The 19,574-nt window shown below is 28.9% G+C and overlaps 3 protein-coding genes across 4 annotated transcripts; 1 reads left to right on the top strand and 2 right to left on the bottom strand.

Annotated features, from left to right (window-relative positions):
- Positions 1-322: 322 nt before the first annotated feature.
- LOC137833461 (cytochrome b561 and DOMON domain-containing protein At5g47530-like) lies at positions 323-1,889 on the bottom strand. The gene is made up of 3 exons (XM_068641808.1): positions 1,801-1,889; positions 915-1,443; positions 323-847 (listed from the first exon to the last, which is right to left on the bottom strand). Exons 1-3 carry the CDS (start codon positions 1,887-1,889, stop codon positions 323-325), a joined length of 1,143 nt encoding a protein of 380 aa, XP_068497909.1.
- Positions 1,890-5,617: 3,728 nt separating this feature from the next.
- LOC137831340 (uncharacterized) lies at positions 5,618-11,739 on the bottom strand. Of its 2 annotated transcripts, none has more exons than XM_068638981.1 (7): positions 11,578-11,739; positions 10,399-11,413; positions 8,720-8,808; positions 8,508-8,630; positions 7,374-8,180; positions 6,527-6,743; positions 5,618-6,441 (listed from the first exon to the last, which is right to left on the bottom strand). In XM_068638981.1, the coding sequence occupies exons 2-7, from the start codon at positions 10,778-10,780 to the stop codon at positions 5,927-5,929; spliced, it is 2,133 nt and encodes a 710-aa protein (XP_068495082.1). In that variant the 5' UTR covers positions 10,781-11,413; positions 11,578-11,739; the 3' UTR covers positions 5,618-5,926. The 2 variants fall into 2 exon arrangements, with proteins under 2 accessions (XP_068495082.1, XP_068495081.1); XM_068638980.1 differs by having other exon boundaries at positions 10,399-10,693; positions 11,578-11,731.
- Positions 11,740-17,230: 5,491 nt separating this feature from the next.
- On the top strand, positions 17,231-18,225 carry LOC137833462 (cytochrome b561 and DOMON domain-containing protein At5g47530-like). Its single transcript, XM_068641809.1, has 3 exons — positions 17,231-17,319; positions 17,666-17,837; positions 18,025-18,225. Exons 1-3 carry the CDS (start codon positions 17,231-17,233, stop codon positions 18,223-18,225), a joined length of 462 nt encoding a protein of 153 aa, XP_068497910.1.
- Positions 18,226-19,574: the final 1,349 nt, after the last annotated feature.

The raw sequence follows: 19,574 nt of genomic DNA on the forward strand, positions 1-19,574 counted from the left end.
AAAAAATATATAGCAAATGCATGCCATCACAACTTAGTTATCATTTCATGTCTATTTAATCAATACAAAACACAATGTAGGATATTTTAAATTAATTATTGAACTAAAAAAGGCTTAGGTTTTCAAAAACTCACACTTGACAAAGGTTTCATTGGTTGAGTAAATAACATAATAAAATAATTTTAAAAAAAATACACAGAGTTTGGATCTCATAAAATGAAGAATTTATTAATTATTTTACCGCATGATGAAACTTTAAAGAAAAAAATCAATTACATGTAAAATAAAGATTGATATAGTTTAGGTCTGTTGTTGACCAATGTCAACATGGTACTTGAGAGTTCTTGGCCCTCCTCTTGTTGCAAACCCAAATCCATGTCATGACTTCCAAAATGACAGCAATTCCAGCCAACGATATGATTATGCCCACATAGCTCTTCTTCCACACATTGCCAACATTGAGAATGTCAAAACCTTTCAAGTTGTTCCATATGGCCAATGCAATAGTTGCATAACCAACTATGTAATGAAAAATGTTCCAAAATATTCTATACTTATGATCCTTCTTAGGCCTCAAACACACCGCAACAAGAACTTGTGCACATGCAAGACACATTAGAGTAATTCCAACACATCGATGAGGAGCATGATGAACCCCTGAGTGGCTTCCAATATACAAACCAGTCCCAAAGCCAACAATGTTAATCAAGAAGGCCAATGATTGGCATGCTCGATGCGAGTGAAACCAAGTGCTACCCAAACCTTCCAACACCTTCAAGTAACGACCCATTATCACTCCAATCGGCATCATTATTCCCCAACTCACGGTATTCAAAACTCCATGAACCTGCATAATTCACAAGGTCAAAATATATACTTTCTCTAAAAAATATCATGAAGTTCAAATTTCTTACATTTCTCAATATGGTTTGTGAGTTGACATCTCCATCAGATTTAGAAACCTTGCCAGATATGAAATCGATGGTTCCATAGGATTGAAGATTAGAGCGTGAAAAGGAGTGAGCCTTGAGAGTGCCATCTTCAGAAACCAAACCCTCATCCCAAACATGGTTCACCAAAGTCTTGTTGGGAGGAAGTTGAAAAGTCGCAAAGATAATGATGCCACCATTTGTGTATGATGTAGAAAGGCTATGAACCGAAAAACTGAGATTGTCCTCTTGTAGCTTAGTCCCATAACTCGTTATCGGTGATGTATATGCTTTGATGGTCCCATTTGATTTATGAACTGCCACGAATGATTGTGAACCCACCATGCCCTTTGAGGTAGGGTTTATGGCCCATGCAACCCAACTTGAGTCCTTTGCGTTGACCTTGTTGAATGCAACATCAACTACACCTGATGATGGATGGTAGTTCCAATGCAACGAGGATTCAAGAACAGGCAAATCCTCACAAGCCGCATACTTGATGTTTTTTGAAAACCTGTATTATTTTAAAATTATAAATATGAGCTTCATTATATATAATTTATAGGATAAATATCAAAGTACCCTTTCACCTAATATAAATAAAACACTAATTTGTTAAGTCATCAAGTATATATCTTCAAACCCCTTTCATTAAAAAGCATATTTATATTGCCCCAGAAATTAAAAAAAAAATTATGAAAAATTAATTGAGATTATTTTGTATTTACATTCACAAAATTGACCTTCCACAGATATTCAAGCAAATATAAGAAAAAGACTTTATGTTTTTTTGAAAACATGCTATTCACGCAAATATAAGCAAAAGATAAGAGTAACCATTGAAAATAGAAAGAAAAAAAAAATTGAAAACCTGTATGAGTTGCATGGCTGTGAAGTGACAGGGACAATAATGGCAATTAGAAAAGTGAAGAAGAACACTATATTTGCACTGAAAGTCATAGTAAGAGAAAGGAAAGGAGAACAAAACAATTGCTCTGATTTTTAGCACTGAAGAAACTATTGTCACACACATCTATTTATAGGTTTATAAGATTTATAAATAAATATATCTTTATCTTATCTAACCTTCAAATATCTTTTAAAACAGTTTTTATCTTTTTATTTTCTATATTAAAAGATAAGATTTCAAATTCAAAAAAATGTTTTACTAAAATATGTTTAATTTAATTAAAATTTTATTTTTTATTTAATAATTTAATATTATTTTTATTATCTTAAAAGTGGAAAAATATTTTTCTTTTATCTTAAAAGATTGTTGTGTGTGTAATTAAATTTGTAGAAATATTTAACTGAATATTGTTATATATATATATATATACCATTGGCATTCATCCATCCAAAAGATAAATTAGTTTTTTTCCTACAATTCTCTTATTTCTACAAAATTGTGCTAGAATTAGTGTTTAGTAAACCGTAATTTAAAAAAAGATGGTTATTAACCTTATTTTATATCATTTATATGTGATATACTTTTCTTTTCTATCTATATATTAACCAAATCATTGAATAGATAAAATATTAGTTATATAAATGTTGTTATCAAAATATATTTTCATTTGAAAATGTATATTTGATATATTCATTTCATATATTTAAAAATCTAATTTTGAACAATATCTGGTTCTCAAAATAATCATCAAAAGGGAAAATTAAAAGAGACTGTTATATATTAGTATCAAGGATTTTTATCAAAATCTGTATGATCCTCTGCCTGTAATACAATCGGATCAAGAATACGATTTCCAACCACTATACTTTTTAAAAATTCTACTTAATACAAGTGATAAATTTACACTAAAAGATAAAAAAATAAATATTTACGACGAATTATATATTGTTTTACATAAATTCTTTTGATATTAAAAAGTATTACGTTTATGTTAAATAGTGCATAATTTGATGTAAATTTTACATTTTTAAAAAAATATAAAATTTATTTAATTTGAAAAAGAGAAATTTTTCAAGAAAAATATTAATTTTAAAAAAATTCAATAATATTATCTAATCTAACCTAAAATATAAATACTAAATAAAATGTTAATTAAAAATAAAATAATCATAAAAATATAAATATATAAATTAAATTTATCTATATAAAACGTAAGTTAACTTTTTTTCCTAAATCCTTATTAGTTAATTTTAGTAAACCAACATTAAAAACTGGTTAGTTTAAGATTAGAATGACCTTATTATTTACGTGATATACTTTTTTTATTTATAATTTAGTCAAATCATAAATATCAAATAGATACATATTCAGTTATATAAATGTTCTTATAAAAAATATCTTGTCATTATAATATACCTATTTTTTAAATATATACCTATTTTTTAAATTATAATATAAGTTAAACTATTCTATCTAAATTAAGAATTTGAAATTTAATAAAAATTGAACTAATTTATAAAAAACATTTAAAAAAAAATTAATCAAAGAAATTTAAATTTAAATTTCAAAAACTTAATAACACACAGCCAAAGATTTGGTAGATTTATACCTACAATTCTTGTAGTATTTAATTATTTAAGCATTTTTACACTTGCAAGAATCTCTATAATACATTTGGATTGAAAACTTCAAATTTTTTTAAAAAAATAACATAAGACATTTAAATTTTGAATTCTTTTTTAAAATTGTTTATATTTTATTTAGATAAATTAGTTCAATTTGTTTTAAATTTTAAATTCCTAATTTAAATAAGATATTATAATGTTTACATTATTATTAAAAAAATTAAATATACATTTTGAGACTAATATCCTGTTGAAAAATGTGAAAATAGTCAAATATGTTATACCTTCCAAATTCCAAATTCCATGGAGACATTCATCATAAGCGTATGTTTTTGCTATATGCAAGAATCTTCACCACAAAATAATAGTCCAATTTCATTCTCCTTACGTGTTTGTGTTTGGATGAGTTAATTGTACTCGCGAGCAGATAAATGGTAGATATTGTTTGCGTTTGTCTTCACCAATTTGCACAAAAGAGATTAAAAATTAAAATGTGTGAAAATATTTGCAATATGTATTATTAATTATTTTTTTTACGTCATAATATTAGTTCTATCAAAATAATTATGGATTTTTTTCTTTAATTAAAAAAAGTTAAACACAAATATATAAACCTGTAAATGTAAACATTCATGTTTTTTTTTTTTAATAAGGATGATCTTCTTTCTTTTATTAAGAGTGATGGTAGTCCGTTGGTTAAATTGGTTAAGCTAGCTGTGATAACTTTTTCTATTTGGATGATATGATATATAAGGAATTATGCTCGTTTTCAGGATAAGATTGAGGTTTCTAGGACTATTTTGATTATTAAAGATTTAACTTGTCTAGTGAGTAATTCGTCTAAAGCTTCAATGAAGAATAATATGTTCGATTTCAATGTGTTCAAGTTTTTTTGTATTAACACACTCGTACTGGTAAAGTTCTACGTCCTCTTCCTGTTAGATGAGAGTTTTCTTCACCGGGCTGGGTTAAAATTAACACTAATGGGGCTACTAGGGGTTATCCAGGTCTTGTTGCTTGTGGAAGTATTTTCCATGGGAGTATGGGGGAGTTTATTGGAGCTTTCTCTGCGTTTCTTGACGTTCAGACTGCTTTGGTTGCTGAATTTTATGGAGTTATATATGCTTTGGAGAAAGCTCAAAAGTTGGGTCTTACTAATGTTTGGCTGGAATGTGACTCTACCTTGGTTTGTGCTGCGTTTACTGCTAGGACAAATGTTCCTTGAATGTTTCGTAATCGATAGAATACTTGTCTTAATTACTGTGGAAAAATCAGGTTTAAAGTTACTCATATTTTCCGTGAAGGGAATGTGTGTGCTGATAAGTTGGCTAATTTAGGATTTATCCATAGAAAATCTTTTCATTGGTATAATAGACTTCCATCTGGTCTGTTCTTAGAATTCTTTATTAATAGGTATAGTCTACCTATGTATCGTTTTTTTAACATGAGTTTTGGTCTAGTCCTTTATTTTTGTATTTTTTTTAATAATATTTTTTCATGACAAATGATTGTTGTTACTTAAGGTATCAGCCTAGCTAAGATGTCAAGTAGCATAGTGATATCTAATATAAAAGTTTTTTATAAAAAAGAAAAAAAAACATTCATGTTTATTTTAAGTAAAAAATATATTAATTCTAACATTTTAAAATAAAAATATGTTGATAAATCAATAAATTATATAATTAAATCTTATTTCTAGTTATCCCAATAACATCAAATACAAACAAAGCCTAAATCAACTCAAACCCATCACAATAAACCAATCTTGTGTTGAGCATCAAACTATTTGACAAGTAAAAGCCTACCAAATAAAAAAATTATGCACACATTTTAAGTATGAACTCCATTGTCACATCAGTAGTAATAAACACTATACAACACCAAATGGTACACAGTGGACACATCAGCAAAAGAAGAATTTTGTGGCCCTCATTTACCAATAAAGAAACTATAAATTGCTCAATTGGTTAACCCATCAGAATCATTTTACTATTCTCTACATTAACTTATGATACACACTTCCTGTTCATGAAGCAACACTCAGAAAAGAAACTTACATTATTATTATTACAGCACCTTTTGGCAAGTCTGAATGAACAAAAGCAAGGGTAAAAAAATATTATGCACATAAGATCTTATAATACACTGGCTCATATCAATGAAACTAATTGGATAGCAATTGAAATTACTCAACAATAGTTGTCTCGTGTGAAAAAAATCTACTTTCAGATACAATCAATGGAAGGAAAGATAACAACACACTTGCACATTACACTCAACACTGTACACCTATGAAGGCAACTACTAAGTTAACAATCAATCGGATTCCCCACATAACCGTGTAACTACTATTTACATTCTCACACTAACTTTAGACAGATTACAACACATTAGGAGATTATGGCATAGCTCTACAATCAGCAGTGCCATATACCTTTATGCATGACTTCTAAAAAATTTGTTTATACAGCCACTTCCATGAGGTCTACAGGTTCATGGTCCAATCCAGAAGTTCCAAACACCTTGATATCTTTATTATCATTATTATCACCATTCTTGATACTATCATCATCATTGTTAACTTTCTCATGCTCATCACTGTTATGTTCATCACAACAGCCATGTATCTCAATATTATCAGCTTCAGTATCTTTTTCTGAAGAGGGTTTATTATCCGGGATACAGACCTCATTGTCAGTGAAGCCCTCACAAGACACATGTTTCTCGTCTTCAATAACCAGTTCATCACACTTCTCACTAAAAGTATCACCATGACATGAATTACCAAAACCAACAGTGTCCGCAACTTTGTCCATTGATGGGGACACGGAAAGCTTTGTGTTAAAGCTATTATTAGCTGTGAAGAATATAGTTGTAGTTATTTCAGGTTTAGCCTTAATGTTAATCCAACTGTCCCCTAACCAATCTCTAGATATTCTTAAATCCTTCTTGCACACTTCCATCAGCAGGCATTCTCCTGATACCAAAAAAAAAACATTTCTATTAAAACACGGAAGATAAAATGATTTAAAAAGCTCCAAAAAGGCATTAAAACAACATACCAGGAAAGTATACTTGAACACTGTCATCTCCACAGTGATCAATTCTAGTTACAACCCCCTCCCACCAGCCGTCACTCCACCATGCATCAACTGCATGCCCAACCTCAACAGTCAGTTCTTGTTCTTCAAGAGTTGGAGTAGGTCTGATGGTGGGGCGGCCAGAATGCCTCATCCCAAGTTTATCAGGCCTGGCAAACTTGAAAGCAGGGACCCATTCCTAAAATATAGAGAACATTCAGATAAAAGTTTGAAAAGTGGGTGCTGTAAAAGTATGCAATAAGTGAATCTACGAGACCTTTTCTTTGAAATATTCTGCTTTTCATTTGGTTCTGTAACTTCATCTTTCTACCGTCTTAAATTGTATCATTTATAACTTTGCCATTCAATCCATGTCGTTATTGGCCATCCCATTACCCTCTAAATTTTTTAATATAAAAATAATGAATTTCTTGTACTCCACTAGAAAATCCATTCGTGCATAAAACCTGCCTACATAATCTCCTCTGCTTACAAAGCCAGTTCTTAGAAAAGCAGTCAAACAAATTGTCATAGAAATATCTCTAGCACAATTAGTTAATCCCATGAGATTCATCTAGATAGATCCTTGGTTAATTCAGTCTAAGTTTATACAATAATTCACATTAAACTTAAACTAGAATGATCTCTAATTCTACACAGAAACCCATTACAGAACAATTGCTAAAAGCCTAAAACTATATAACCTTAAATTTCTGGTTCATGATAAAACCTTTAATAGGGGCCCCCTTTATTTATGCATATACTTTACAAGCAAACTAAGTACTGACCAGAAAATTGAATATAGAATATCTCAAAAGCTTAATTGTACCTCCAGATTTCCACTTCCATCTTCATCCTGGACATCTTCGTATTGGACTTTCAACTGTTTCCGAGCTATCTGAACAACTGTACACCTGAACCAGCAGCCTCTGATGCCACTATCTTGACAAAGCAACTCAATCTTGTCATCAACCTTGTATGTGTGATTAGACCAAGGTTGACACTCAACCTGCTTCCGAGAAAGTAATCTTTTTTCTGATCTTGCATAATTTGCAACCTGGAAGGTTTTGTATACCATCATTTGCTTACTTCTCATCAATTTCCTGACTCCCTGTTGACTTATCCAAGACTGAGGAGACCCCTTATCACTTCTGCTCCTCTTGGCTCCTACCTTCACATCATCACCTGCACTCAAGTCTTCATTTTCTCCTGCAGGCCTCTCAGGGTTCTGAATTGAATCAAGGTGCAAGCAAGAAAGAATTGGTTGGGCATAGTAGCCACGCAGTTTACTCAAGTCAAAGGGCTTTACTTTGTTGCTTCTAAATTGCCTAAAGCACAAATGTGTTCTGTCCCTCGAAGTGGGCGAAAAAAAAGACATGCACTTTTCATAGTGTTCACGAGTCAAGACTGTGGCAGGACCATCTACGCACTCTGCACTGATAACTTGAGAATAAGGTGTGATAAAAACTTCTCGAGGATGAGGATTTCGTACAGGAACTACACCCTTGACTTCCTGATTATGGTGAAACCACCTCACCTTGACCTTTTTCTGCCCCCTCCTGTCTTCATACATATCCTCTACATAAGCAATATAATGATTCTCTCCCTTCCCCATAACAAACACAAAGGATTGAATCTAGAAATCAGGAAGAATGTAAATGTCAGATACAAAACCATTTATATATCATGTTCACAGAGAAAGGAAACTTCTTTGACTAAATTCAAGCATCTGTAATGTGCATGGCATCAAGCAAATATCATGCAACTAAAATTTATTTCAATGTCGAAAATTTTTCCTGTAATGGCACACCTAAATACAGACATCATTACGGAATTTACATGTCAATACTGGAAGAAATTGATTAAACGTTGGTTATTAATGATGGGAAGCTAATTAGAAGTTGACCACAAAACAAGGATTTGACACAAGTAAGCTAAGGAATTTAGTTCAAGGCCCTCTTACAGCTATTTTGATGCCATTCCTCCAAAAAGCAGGATAATGCTTAAGTTGTTTGCCACATCTCCATGCAACTCCTGACCAAACAATGTCTGAATTGGATAATTTGGAGTTACTCGTAGGAAAGTCCTGAGAAAGAGGAGTATGTAGATGTCAAAAAAATTCACTAGAAACAATATAAATGAAAATATTGGACGGGAGGACAAAAAGGGATATACCTTATCATCCGTTATTTGTGTACAGGTAATTTCATTGATACTGTCATTTGTGGTCTCATGAGCTTTTACCAAGTTATGACCAGGTGATACTGTGATTTAAAATACAAAATAAGAGATAAAAACATTAACACAAGACAGCAGATATAAACCTCAAAAAAATAGTAGTTATAAAAAGATGAACAAGATCATCGGTGGGCCTCCTTCATGTAACACACACCATATTTTTCTAAGCTAAGCTTTTTCAATGTTATTTGGAATGCAGAAATGAATAAAGGTGAGCTTAATCTCATTTTCCAGGAATTTACGGCTGCATTACAGATCAACTCTCAACTTCACTGTAATGATACTTACAGTTTTTATTACCCCAAATTATATCTCTAGCACTTTTTTGCATGGATCAACATTATTTTACATATATATAGAAAATTGTACTGAAGTCGAAAGTGTGAAGAATAAAGTAACAAGTTATAAAGTAACTAGGATAATATAATAGATTTCAATGGGCATCCATTGTCATTGTAAAAGATTTTACACAGCCAACTAATAAAATATTACAAGTATGACTTCTAAGAAAATTACTATTATAAAAGTCAGCAAAACCATACATGACAATTTGTAATTAGAACTTTTTACATTGTCATTGCATATATTATTTATTCTACCGAAACATTATCAATATTATCTTAATCCTTATCCCTACACTAAAGCCACTACTATGAGTGTGTCTCAAAAGGAGTGTTTTCAGCTGGGGAAGAAGAGAAGAAAGGGAGGGAGAGCTTGATGAAGAGAAAGAAAGGAAAAAGCTTCAAGTATTTAGAATTTTAAGGTGATTAAAGAATTCAAAACCCTTCCTCTTTGCTTTGCTCGTCTATTTCTTTTTTTCTAGTCGAAGAATCATATATTGAGTTATTCACCATCAAAATGGGTTTATACTGCTCTATCTTGTTTTTTCTTGAAAGAACCGAGTTAGAAAATTGAATTCGGCAGTGTTATAGACAATGATTAGTTTTGATGGTTATCTTCTTTGTATGCAAAAATTGGAAAACAGCGATTCTTTATCCTTTTTTGTCATAGAAGTATGGGATTGTGTATTTTGATTGATTGGAAATTTTCATGTTTGGAAAATGATTCCACACCAGTTAGCGCCTAGGTACTAGACTGTTAGCACACAGATGCTGAATCTGAAAGTGATTAGGCCAAAAAAATCTTCACCAATCTTCTATGATATTAAATTTCTTAATGCTTTCACTTTTTTTTTTCTATTTGAGAACATCTGCTGTTTTCATTATTGGAAATTGGAAGGATAAAAGAAGGGGTTTTATCAAAATGAACAGAGAGTACTAGTACATAGGTAGAAAAAATATTCTCACATTGAACAAATACAAGGAAGAATAAGAAAATATTAAAGAAAAATTCCAGTGAACAAGAGTATTCTTTGAGCCACATCCATATGATATGCGCTCCTGTAACAGAAAAAGGCACCAAATATCGGTTCATTGATAGAACCACATCCATGTGATTGCCTTACAAAACAATGCAGCTGTTCATTAGTCTACATCACTTTGTTGCTCATAAAGTCATAATTTCCTATGTTATTTCTCACATTATTATTGGACATACAATTATCAAAGACGTTATAAATGACATCAACAAGTTAAAATAAAGAAGTATCAACTTACCACTTCTATCTCCCTGCAGGTTCTGCTTTGATAGCGTTGATGTCAACCAATCCACCACCTCTCTTCTAGATCGCCATTTGAAACCTGTTGGAATGGAACCATCCTTACCACAGATTTCAAGGAACTCCTCAGCAACAACATAGCACATGTGCCTAACACTCCTCTCAGTACCCACCACTGCAAGGATAGATTCCCCAGCAGCATCCTTCAGGTAATAGTGAACAACACGATTACCACGCTCCTGTGAAACAAACTGCTCTTTCCATTCCACAAAACAGCGATTGTTCACGGCCATCTTAAAGAGAATACCAGCAGGAGTTAACAGAACACCAGATATGCACTTGATTTCAAAACAATGGCAAAGGGTGCAGACCCATTGCATTCACTAGTCCAAAAGGATATTCAAACAAATCCATAACATAGAGCAAGAAGCTTTCAGCATACCATCATCCAAACACAAAAAACCTTTGAACAACCTCAGTCTCCCTACTACTAGGAAGAACCCTACTCAGGTTAACAAAAATATGTCTTCTACATAAAACTAACCAGAATCCTCAAAAACCAAGTACTTTTTCATGAGGGGAAAAGGTCAGAAACCCTAATTAAGCACGCATACCCTCCAAATTACATCAAACAAAAAAAAAAGACAAAATCTCCTCAGAAATTAAAAAGGGCTTTAAAATCAGAGAAAAACATCATCTAAGGAACACTAATTGACCCCTTTTTTTCAATCTAACAAGCCTCCAGAGAGGCACGATCCTTGTCTCCAGAAACTGAAGATGCTCCAAAGTTGACCACAGCCACAAAAACCTCAAACTAACACATGTGCCGCCAAACAGATCAGAGAGAAACCCTTCAGGAAAACTGATCCAGGAGCTCAAAAATCCAACAGCAGGAGAAAAACAGGGCCTTTGGCTGCTCCAGAGGTGACAATCAGCCAAAAGGTCGAAAGGGTATTCCAATTGAGAGAAGGAAAGGGGTTCCCAATAGAAAGACTGAAACTTTATAGCATACCCTGAGTAAAAATGGTGACGGTGATCCCAGATGAGTCAAGAAAGAAGGACTGGGGAAAAGGTTTGGTCTGTGGGAACAGTGAAGAGGAAAAAACAGAGTGGGAGAGAAGAGAGAGGGGTGAGAGATGATGAAAGGGAAGGTAAATAAGAAGCAGAAGAAAGGTACCTTGAGATTGCCATGAACCGGAGATGGAGAGAAAGAGAGTTGCAGAACTGAGGAATTGTGCATCCAATGTAGCCGCAGACGTTGTATTATGAAAAAAATAAAAACAAAAAACAAGAGAGAGAAGTGGGGACCTGTTTGGTTTGGTGTGGTTGCAGTGAATATTTTCTTTTTCTACTTTTACACACAAATATTTATTTTTTTTCTTTAACACCAGGTTTTGAGAGAGTTGGAAAAATCGAATGTCACCACAATTATCATCTTTATTGAATATTGTATATCAAATTTCTTGAAAATATTTCATAATTATCAATTTTGATATGTTTCAATTTTATAAATATATAAAAAAAATTGGATTATTTTACTATGATAATAAATTAATAGTTTATTATATACAAAATTTAAATATAGTTAAATTTGTGAAAGCATATTAAATATATGTACTTTTATCTTTTTTAATGTAAACCAAGTCAACTAGATCAACCATTGATGTAATGTTTTAATTTAAGATATTTTCACAAAACTAAAAATTGTTGTAGTGCATGTAAAATTAAATAGAAAATTTTAATTATCTAGCATTGGTTCTTAAATACTAAATAATACTTATATTTTTTTAGTAAATAGAATGGAAACTGAAGAAAAAATTTCAATTACCTAGCATTGGTTCTTAAATACTAAATAATACTTATATTTCTTTAGTAAATAGAATGAAAGATGAAGAAAATATTTATGAAAGTTTATAAATGATATTATAGGTGTGATTGAAATTATATATTTTTATTATTAATAATTATTTTAACAAATTTATTATTATTATTATTTTATAAAAAAAATATTAATATTTTTATTATTTCAATAATAATAATTAATTATATTTATTTTATTATAATATAAATACAAATACTAATGAGCTAATAATATAAAAATTTAATATATATTTAATATAATAATTATAAATATATATATAATAAAACATATAATATATTAAAATCTAAACTCCAAACCCTAAACTTTTCTAGCAAATTTTGATTGGATTGCGAAGAAATATCATGCAAATCTTTCATCTTGCTTTCTGTTTTTTTATTTATTGATTTTTGTGCTTTCTTAGCTCTTTCTTACTCCATCAAATTGGTCGTTGGAAACACAAGAGCAAGATAGAATTTTTCTAATTTGATTTTACTTATGTTTAGAAACAAAGGAGTGTGAGTTAATATACTTATGTACAATTAAATTATAAGATTGTAAATTTAGACTAAATTTAATTTTACTTATGACTTTCTTTGAGAAGAGGTCATGTGAGTTAATATATTTGTGTACAATTGAATTATGAGATTGTAAATTTAGACTAAATAGCACTTTTAGTTTTACTGTAGGATATTTATATCATCAAACTTTACATAATACACTATGAGAAATCTTAAATACATCCAAAAAAACACTGTGTAACACCAAAAAAATACATCCAATTATTACAATACAAATTCTACATGTTTATACATAAGCTTAAAGTTTCTTTAAGACATTCCTAATACATGATTAGGACTTATAAAAGTACAAATATTTACAATTCACAGCTCAAAACAAAACTCTAAAGTCTTCTAGTCTCTCTTGCACTGTACTATACAAATATTTACTCGTGTACATAGTACAATCATTACAGTCCATACACAAACAAACACATGCAAGGGTAAGCTATTGAAATAAAGTTATGACATGCAAAAATATAAGTAAAATAACTAATTTGATTAGTAATTCATAATTAATTTAGTTTTCTTTTTATTCAAACACAATCATACAAAATCCAAATATCAACATAATTCTTTGATTTCATTTCAATCATACTAACTTGACCTGGATTCATTTGCCTCACAGTACCTTGATTTCCTTTCAATACAGACGAGCTCGAAGGGTGAACAAGGCGAAACGCGCACGAAAAGAGGAGTACAAGCCAAAAAAAATGAGAAGAAACTACAAAAAGAATGCAATGAAGAAGCTACCCAATTATATCAAATTCTTTTTAACATAATATTTTTTTTAATACCTGTATATACGGATATAATCCTTCGAAAATCATTTCCGCTCCATGACGCCAACATTACATTAAATTCGTATGTAATCAATTTTTGCTTACATATGTAATGTCTATTTACATACTGAATTAAATCTGTATGCAAATATCTGTATGTAACACTTTGCATACGGATTTGAATTTGAATTCGTACGTAATAATCAATATGTAAATAATTTTTTTCTTGTAATGTTTATGTCATGCTGATCTATGTTCATGTTTGATATACTGTTTGCAGTCTACCTATTAGCCAATCCATAGAATTAATTTATGGATAGAATAAAATGTTTCATAATTTCTTTATCAAGCATTAACTAGAAGGCAGGGAAATAGTAGTTCCCTTTCATGTTTCATATATCATGTTGGCAAGTAGATTTTTTAAGACAAATTGAAAGTGTTATAGGAAAATTGATAGACTTAACTATATAGAGAGAAAAAGTTTGAGTATACACTTGAGTCTTTCTAATAATGTAATGATAATCAATATTGACATGATTAGTAATCAAACCAACCGTTTTACATGATTAGGAGAAAGTTTAGAGTCAAACCAGTTTATATCAGCTAACCATAAATTGTTTTCATTATCTTTTCATGTCATATATATAGATGTCATAAGAAAGTTGTGATTCACCATCATCTCGTGAGAATAAAAGAAAAGAAAAGAAACATTATATGATTATATGTCCAAGTATGAAAACTTTTGAATATATATCTAAATTTGAATGTTTTTTTATTATATATCCACATCTGAAAAAAAAAAGTTTTGAATATCTCCAGGCTTGCAAAATAAAAGAAAGTAACATTAGATACAAATTTTTTCATCTATAATATATAAGTAATTACATTCATATTTTTTCGTATGCAAATGTTTGGTAAAAATACATAGAACGTAAATCCAATAGATAATTACCATTCTATGCTGAAAAATTGTATCTTCATTTAATATTCAAGATCTCAACCCTTACATTAAAAAAATCATCAACTCAATCTCATCTCCAATTACTATGGCTATCCAATTCATTACCAAATTTAAGTACAATAATCTTGCTTGTTGAATTTTTTTGTGTTATTTATTTTTAAAATTGTATTTTTAATTATAATTAAATATAATTTAGAAACTTTATTATTATTATTTAAATAAATATTTAATAAGTTTAAGTAATTTATTTATTTATTTTTTAAATTATGTATTAAATTATTTGTATTCGAATATAATATACATAATTTATTATTATAGTTTAAACAAATATTTATTTAGTTTAAGTAATTAATTCTATTATTATTTTAATTTAAACAAATATTTAATAATCAAATAATAAAATTGAAAAACCAAAAACTTGAAAAACTAAAATATATATATATAGAAAAAATCAGAAATTATGCTGCCCCAAACAGGATTTTGATTAAAAAAAAAGTCGAAGGTTTTTCTTCCAATAAATAATAAAAAATATGACTTATTCATTTTTATTTTTTTTTAAATTATTCATTATGTAAAAACGAAAATATAATACTATATGTAAATTTTCCAAAATTATCAACATATCAAAATCCAAATAAAAGGTTAATATCGATGAAACATAATCTCTTCTAACAAAAGTTTTGAGAATTCAAAACTTCAATTCACAAAAGACTAGAACAATCATTTATAGAATGAAATTACTCTATAATTTTTTTTATTGATTATTGTTACAATATTTAATTTTCTATTTATTGGGCTTTGTTTCTTTGGCCAAACTTTCCTTTTCTATTTTAGTTTGGTCTTAATCTTTCTCTTATATATACACCATGTATTTTACTCTTTAATATAAAAGTGAATAAAAGTTTATTTTATATTTAATTTTCTCTACGTTTATCAAAACCTTTTTTTTTCATTACGATTACGTACAATTACGTACACTACATTAAAACATCACATCAGGCAAGGAATATTCATCATCTTTATTTACTGTAATATGGTATCAGAGCCATTTTCGAGCCTATCCTAGTGAGTATTTGTTGGACTTATCAGACCACCCGCTATCGGGCCGCTATCGGACCACCCATAATATATAGTCTCACGCACGAGTTGGCAGTCTCGGTGTGAGGGGTGTGTTGGAGATCCCACATCGACTAGAGATTAGAGCCTTTCATTGTATATAAGTGGGTGCAAACCTCAACCCTAGCCGGTTTTATAGGGTTGAGTTAGGCTTAAAGTCTACTTCGTAATAATTATAAATAACATCTACTTTGTAACTAAACACAATCTAACCGAAGAAAAAAAAAGAATAAACTAGAGACATTAAAAAAAATAGAGAATAAAAGAGTTTAAAGAGATTGCTAAATTTTTAGACATAAATAACTAAATAATTAAAATTCTAATGTATGTAGTCAACATAAAATAGATTTTTAAATCTTATTTTCTTAACACAAAAATATTTACTAAACTAAAATAGGACCTTACAAAACACACATAAATTTAAATTGTAATGGTAATTAAAATATACAAAATAAATTTTTATTATTCAAATATATTTTCTAAATTCTTTTTGCATCATAATATTAGTTTTACAAAACTTATATAATTTATTTATAATTTGAAGAAAAAGTAGCTATATAAATAAAATAAGTTTTTGCATAATTCTTTTAGTAGTAGTTTATATGATAATAGATATCATAATTTTTATTTAACATAATGTCTTATATTTATAATTATTTGACATAGAAATTTAAATTAAATTATTTATAAAAAAACATTAAATTAAATGATAATTATTTAAACTTGTTTATGCAAGACCTAAGTATTCTTAAGATAAATATAAATGATTAAACAAATATATATATATAGATAAATATTACGTCATTTGTATTTGATCATTAATGATTGGATTAATATATAGAAAGAAAATAAAAATATATGAAATCAATATATCAAATCAAAAGATATTTTGATAACAATATTTATATAACTGAATATTTTATCTATTCATTGATTTGGTTATATATAGATAGAAAAGAAAAGTATATCTTTTTTTAAATTTCGGTTTACTAAACATTAATTCTAACACAATAGAAATAAGAATTGTAGGAAAAAAACTAATTTATCTTTTGGATGGATGAATGCGATTGGTAGATACATAACAATATTCAGTTAAATATTCCTACAAAATTTAATTACACACAATATTTTTTTAATTGAAAATAAAGTTTTTAGTAAAAATAATTTTTTAATTTTTAATTTTATCTTTAGCTTATATAGAAAATAAAAGAAAAATATTTTTCCAATTTTAAGATAAAAGATAATTTAATATATATATATATATATATATATATATTAAATTATTAAATACAAAATAACATTTTAATTAAAAAAAATTCAGAATTTTTTTTTTTGAATTTGAAATCTTATCTTTTAAAAGTATAGAAAATAAAAACTATCATTTGGACATAAAAAGATAAAAACTGTTTTAAAATATATTTTAAACAGTTAGATAAGATAAAGATATCTTCATTTACAAATCTTATAAACCTATAAATAGATGTGTGTGACAATAGTTTCTTCAGTGCTAAAAATCAGAGCAATTGTTTTGTTCTCCTTTCCTTTCTCTTACTATGACTTTCAGTGAAAATATAGTGTTCTTCTTCACTTTTCTAATTGCCATTATTGTCCCTATCACTTCACTGCCTTGCAACCCATACAGGTTTTCAAAAGCATCATCCTTTTCTTTTTCTTTCTATTTTCAATGGTTACTCTTATCTTTTGCTTATATTTGCTTGAATAGCATGTTTTCAAAAAACATAAAGTCATAATCTTTTTCTTATATTTGCTTGAATATCTGTGGAATTTTTCATAAAAATATTTTTTTTTAAATTTTTGGTTCTCTAAATGCAAAATAAATATGCTTTTTAATGGAAGGGGTTTGAAGATATATACGTGATGACTTAACAAATTAGTGTTTTATTTATATTAGGTGAAAGAGTACTTTCATATTTATCATATAAATTATATATAATGAAGCTCATATTTATAATTTTAAAATAATACAGGTTTTCAACAAACATCAAGTATGCGGCTTGTGAGGATTTGCCTGTTCTTGAATCCTCGTTGTATTGGAACTACCATCCATCATCAGGTGTAGTTGATGTTGCATTCAACAAGGCCAACGCAAAGGACTCAAGTTGGGTTGCATGGGCCATAAACCCTAGCTCAAAGGGCATGGTGGGTTCACAATCATTCGTGGCAGTTCATAAATCAAATGGGACCATCAAAGCATATACATCGTCGATAACAAGTTATGAGACTAAGCTAAGAGGGCAATCTCAGTTTTTCGGTTCATAGCCTTTCTACATCATACACAAATGGTGGAATCATTATCTTTGTGACTTTTCAACTTCCTCCCAACAAGACTTTGGTGAACCATGTTTGGGATGAGGGTTTGGTTTCTGAAGATGGCACTCTCAAGGCTCACTCCTTTTCACGCTCTAATCTTCAATCCTATGGAACCATCGATTTCATATCTGACAATGTGTGGAAGAAGAGCTATGTAGGCATAATCATATCGTTGGCTGTAATTGCTGTCATTTTGGAAGTCATGACATGGATTTGAGTTTCCAACAAGAGGAGTACCAAGAACTCTCAAGACCATGTTGACATTGGTCAACAACAAACCTAAACTATATCAATTTTTACTTTACATGTAATTGATTATTTTCTTTAAAGTTTCATCAAACGATAAAATAATTAATAAATTCTTCATTTTATGAGATCCAATTTGTGTGTCTTTTCTTTAAATTATTTTCTTTTGTTATTTACTCAACCAATGAAAAATCTGTCAAACGTGAGTTTTTGAAAACCTAAGCCATTTTTAGTTCAATACACCATTTATATTATAGTTATTCACATTCACAAATGTTACTCAATTCTTACAAGTAATTAAATTTGAAGCATTAAACAAAAACATTCAAAATATATGCATAAATATATTAAATTAAATTAAATTAGAACCATGAATATAAAAGTTGTTTAAATAATATAAGTCAATATTAAAATTTCAATTTTTTTTTAGTTTTTTTAGAATTTCATTAAGCAAAATTTGGTTAATGAGTACACTTTTTCATAGACTTATTAGCTTAGGTTTTATTACTATAAATATTTCATTGAACAAAATCCAAAAAAAACCTAGTTTTTTCACTGTCTCAACATTGTTGTACGATTTTGAGATCCACTAAACTAATAATGTAGAAAATATACAATAACACTTTAAATTTGACACATCTAACTATATTTCAGCAAGTTTAAAATACTCAAATACAACAATATATTCTCCAAATTTTATGTTCTAATCATTTTTACTCAAATTGAACATGCAAAATTCAAACTATCATTCAATAAAATTATAAAAACATCATTTCAAGCAGAATTCAATAGGATAAATTAGATATCATAGTTTTACAAATTTCAAACTACTATTTAAAATGATTTTCAAAGCTCAACATAACATTTAGTTAAATAATTAAACTTAATATATACTCACTCTAGCAATACTAAAAGTTTTTCTTTTTTATATAAAAAGACTATAAAGCTATCATGTTAGGTATCATTATAAAATTTAGCATATAAGCTAGGTTGACACCTCAAGTTTCAATAATTATCTGTCATCACATGAAAAACATATTATTAAAAAAGAAAAAATATAGAAAATACAAACAAATATAGGAGGACTAGGCCGAACCCATAAAAAAGAACCTAAGAAAAGCGATACTTAGGTTAGTTATACTTATTAATAAAGAATTATAGGAATAAGTTGATGGAAGCCTATTATACCAATGAAACTTCTTCTTATGAATGAAATCTAAATATGATTTTTCCATAATAATCAAGATATTTGTTCCACCTATTATGAAGGGTCCAAGGAACATTAGTTATAGTAGTAAATGTAACAAACTAAGATAGAGT

Source organism: Phaseolus vulgaris, chromosome 6 (genome assembly GCF_000499845.2).
Source record: "Phaseolus vulgaris cultivar G19833 chromosome 6, P. vulgaris v2.0, whole genome shotgun sequence".
NCBI lineage: Eukaryota > Viridiplantae > Streptophyta > Magnoliopsida > Fabales > Fabaceae > Phaseolus > Phaseolus vulgaris.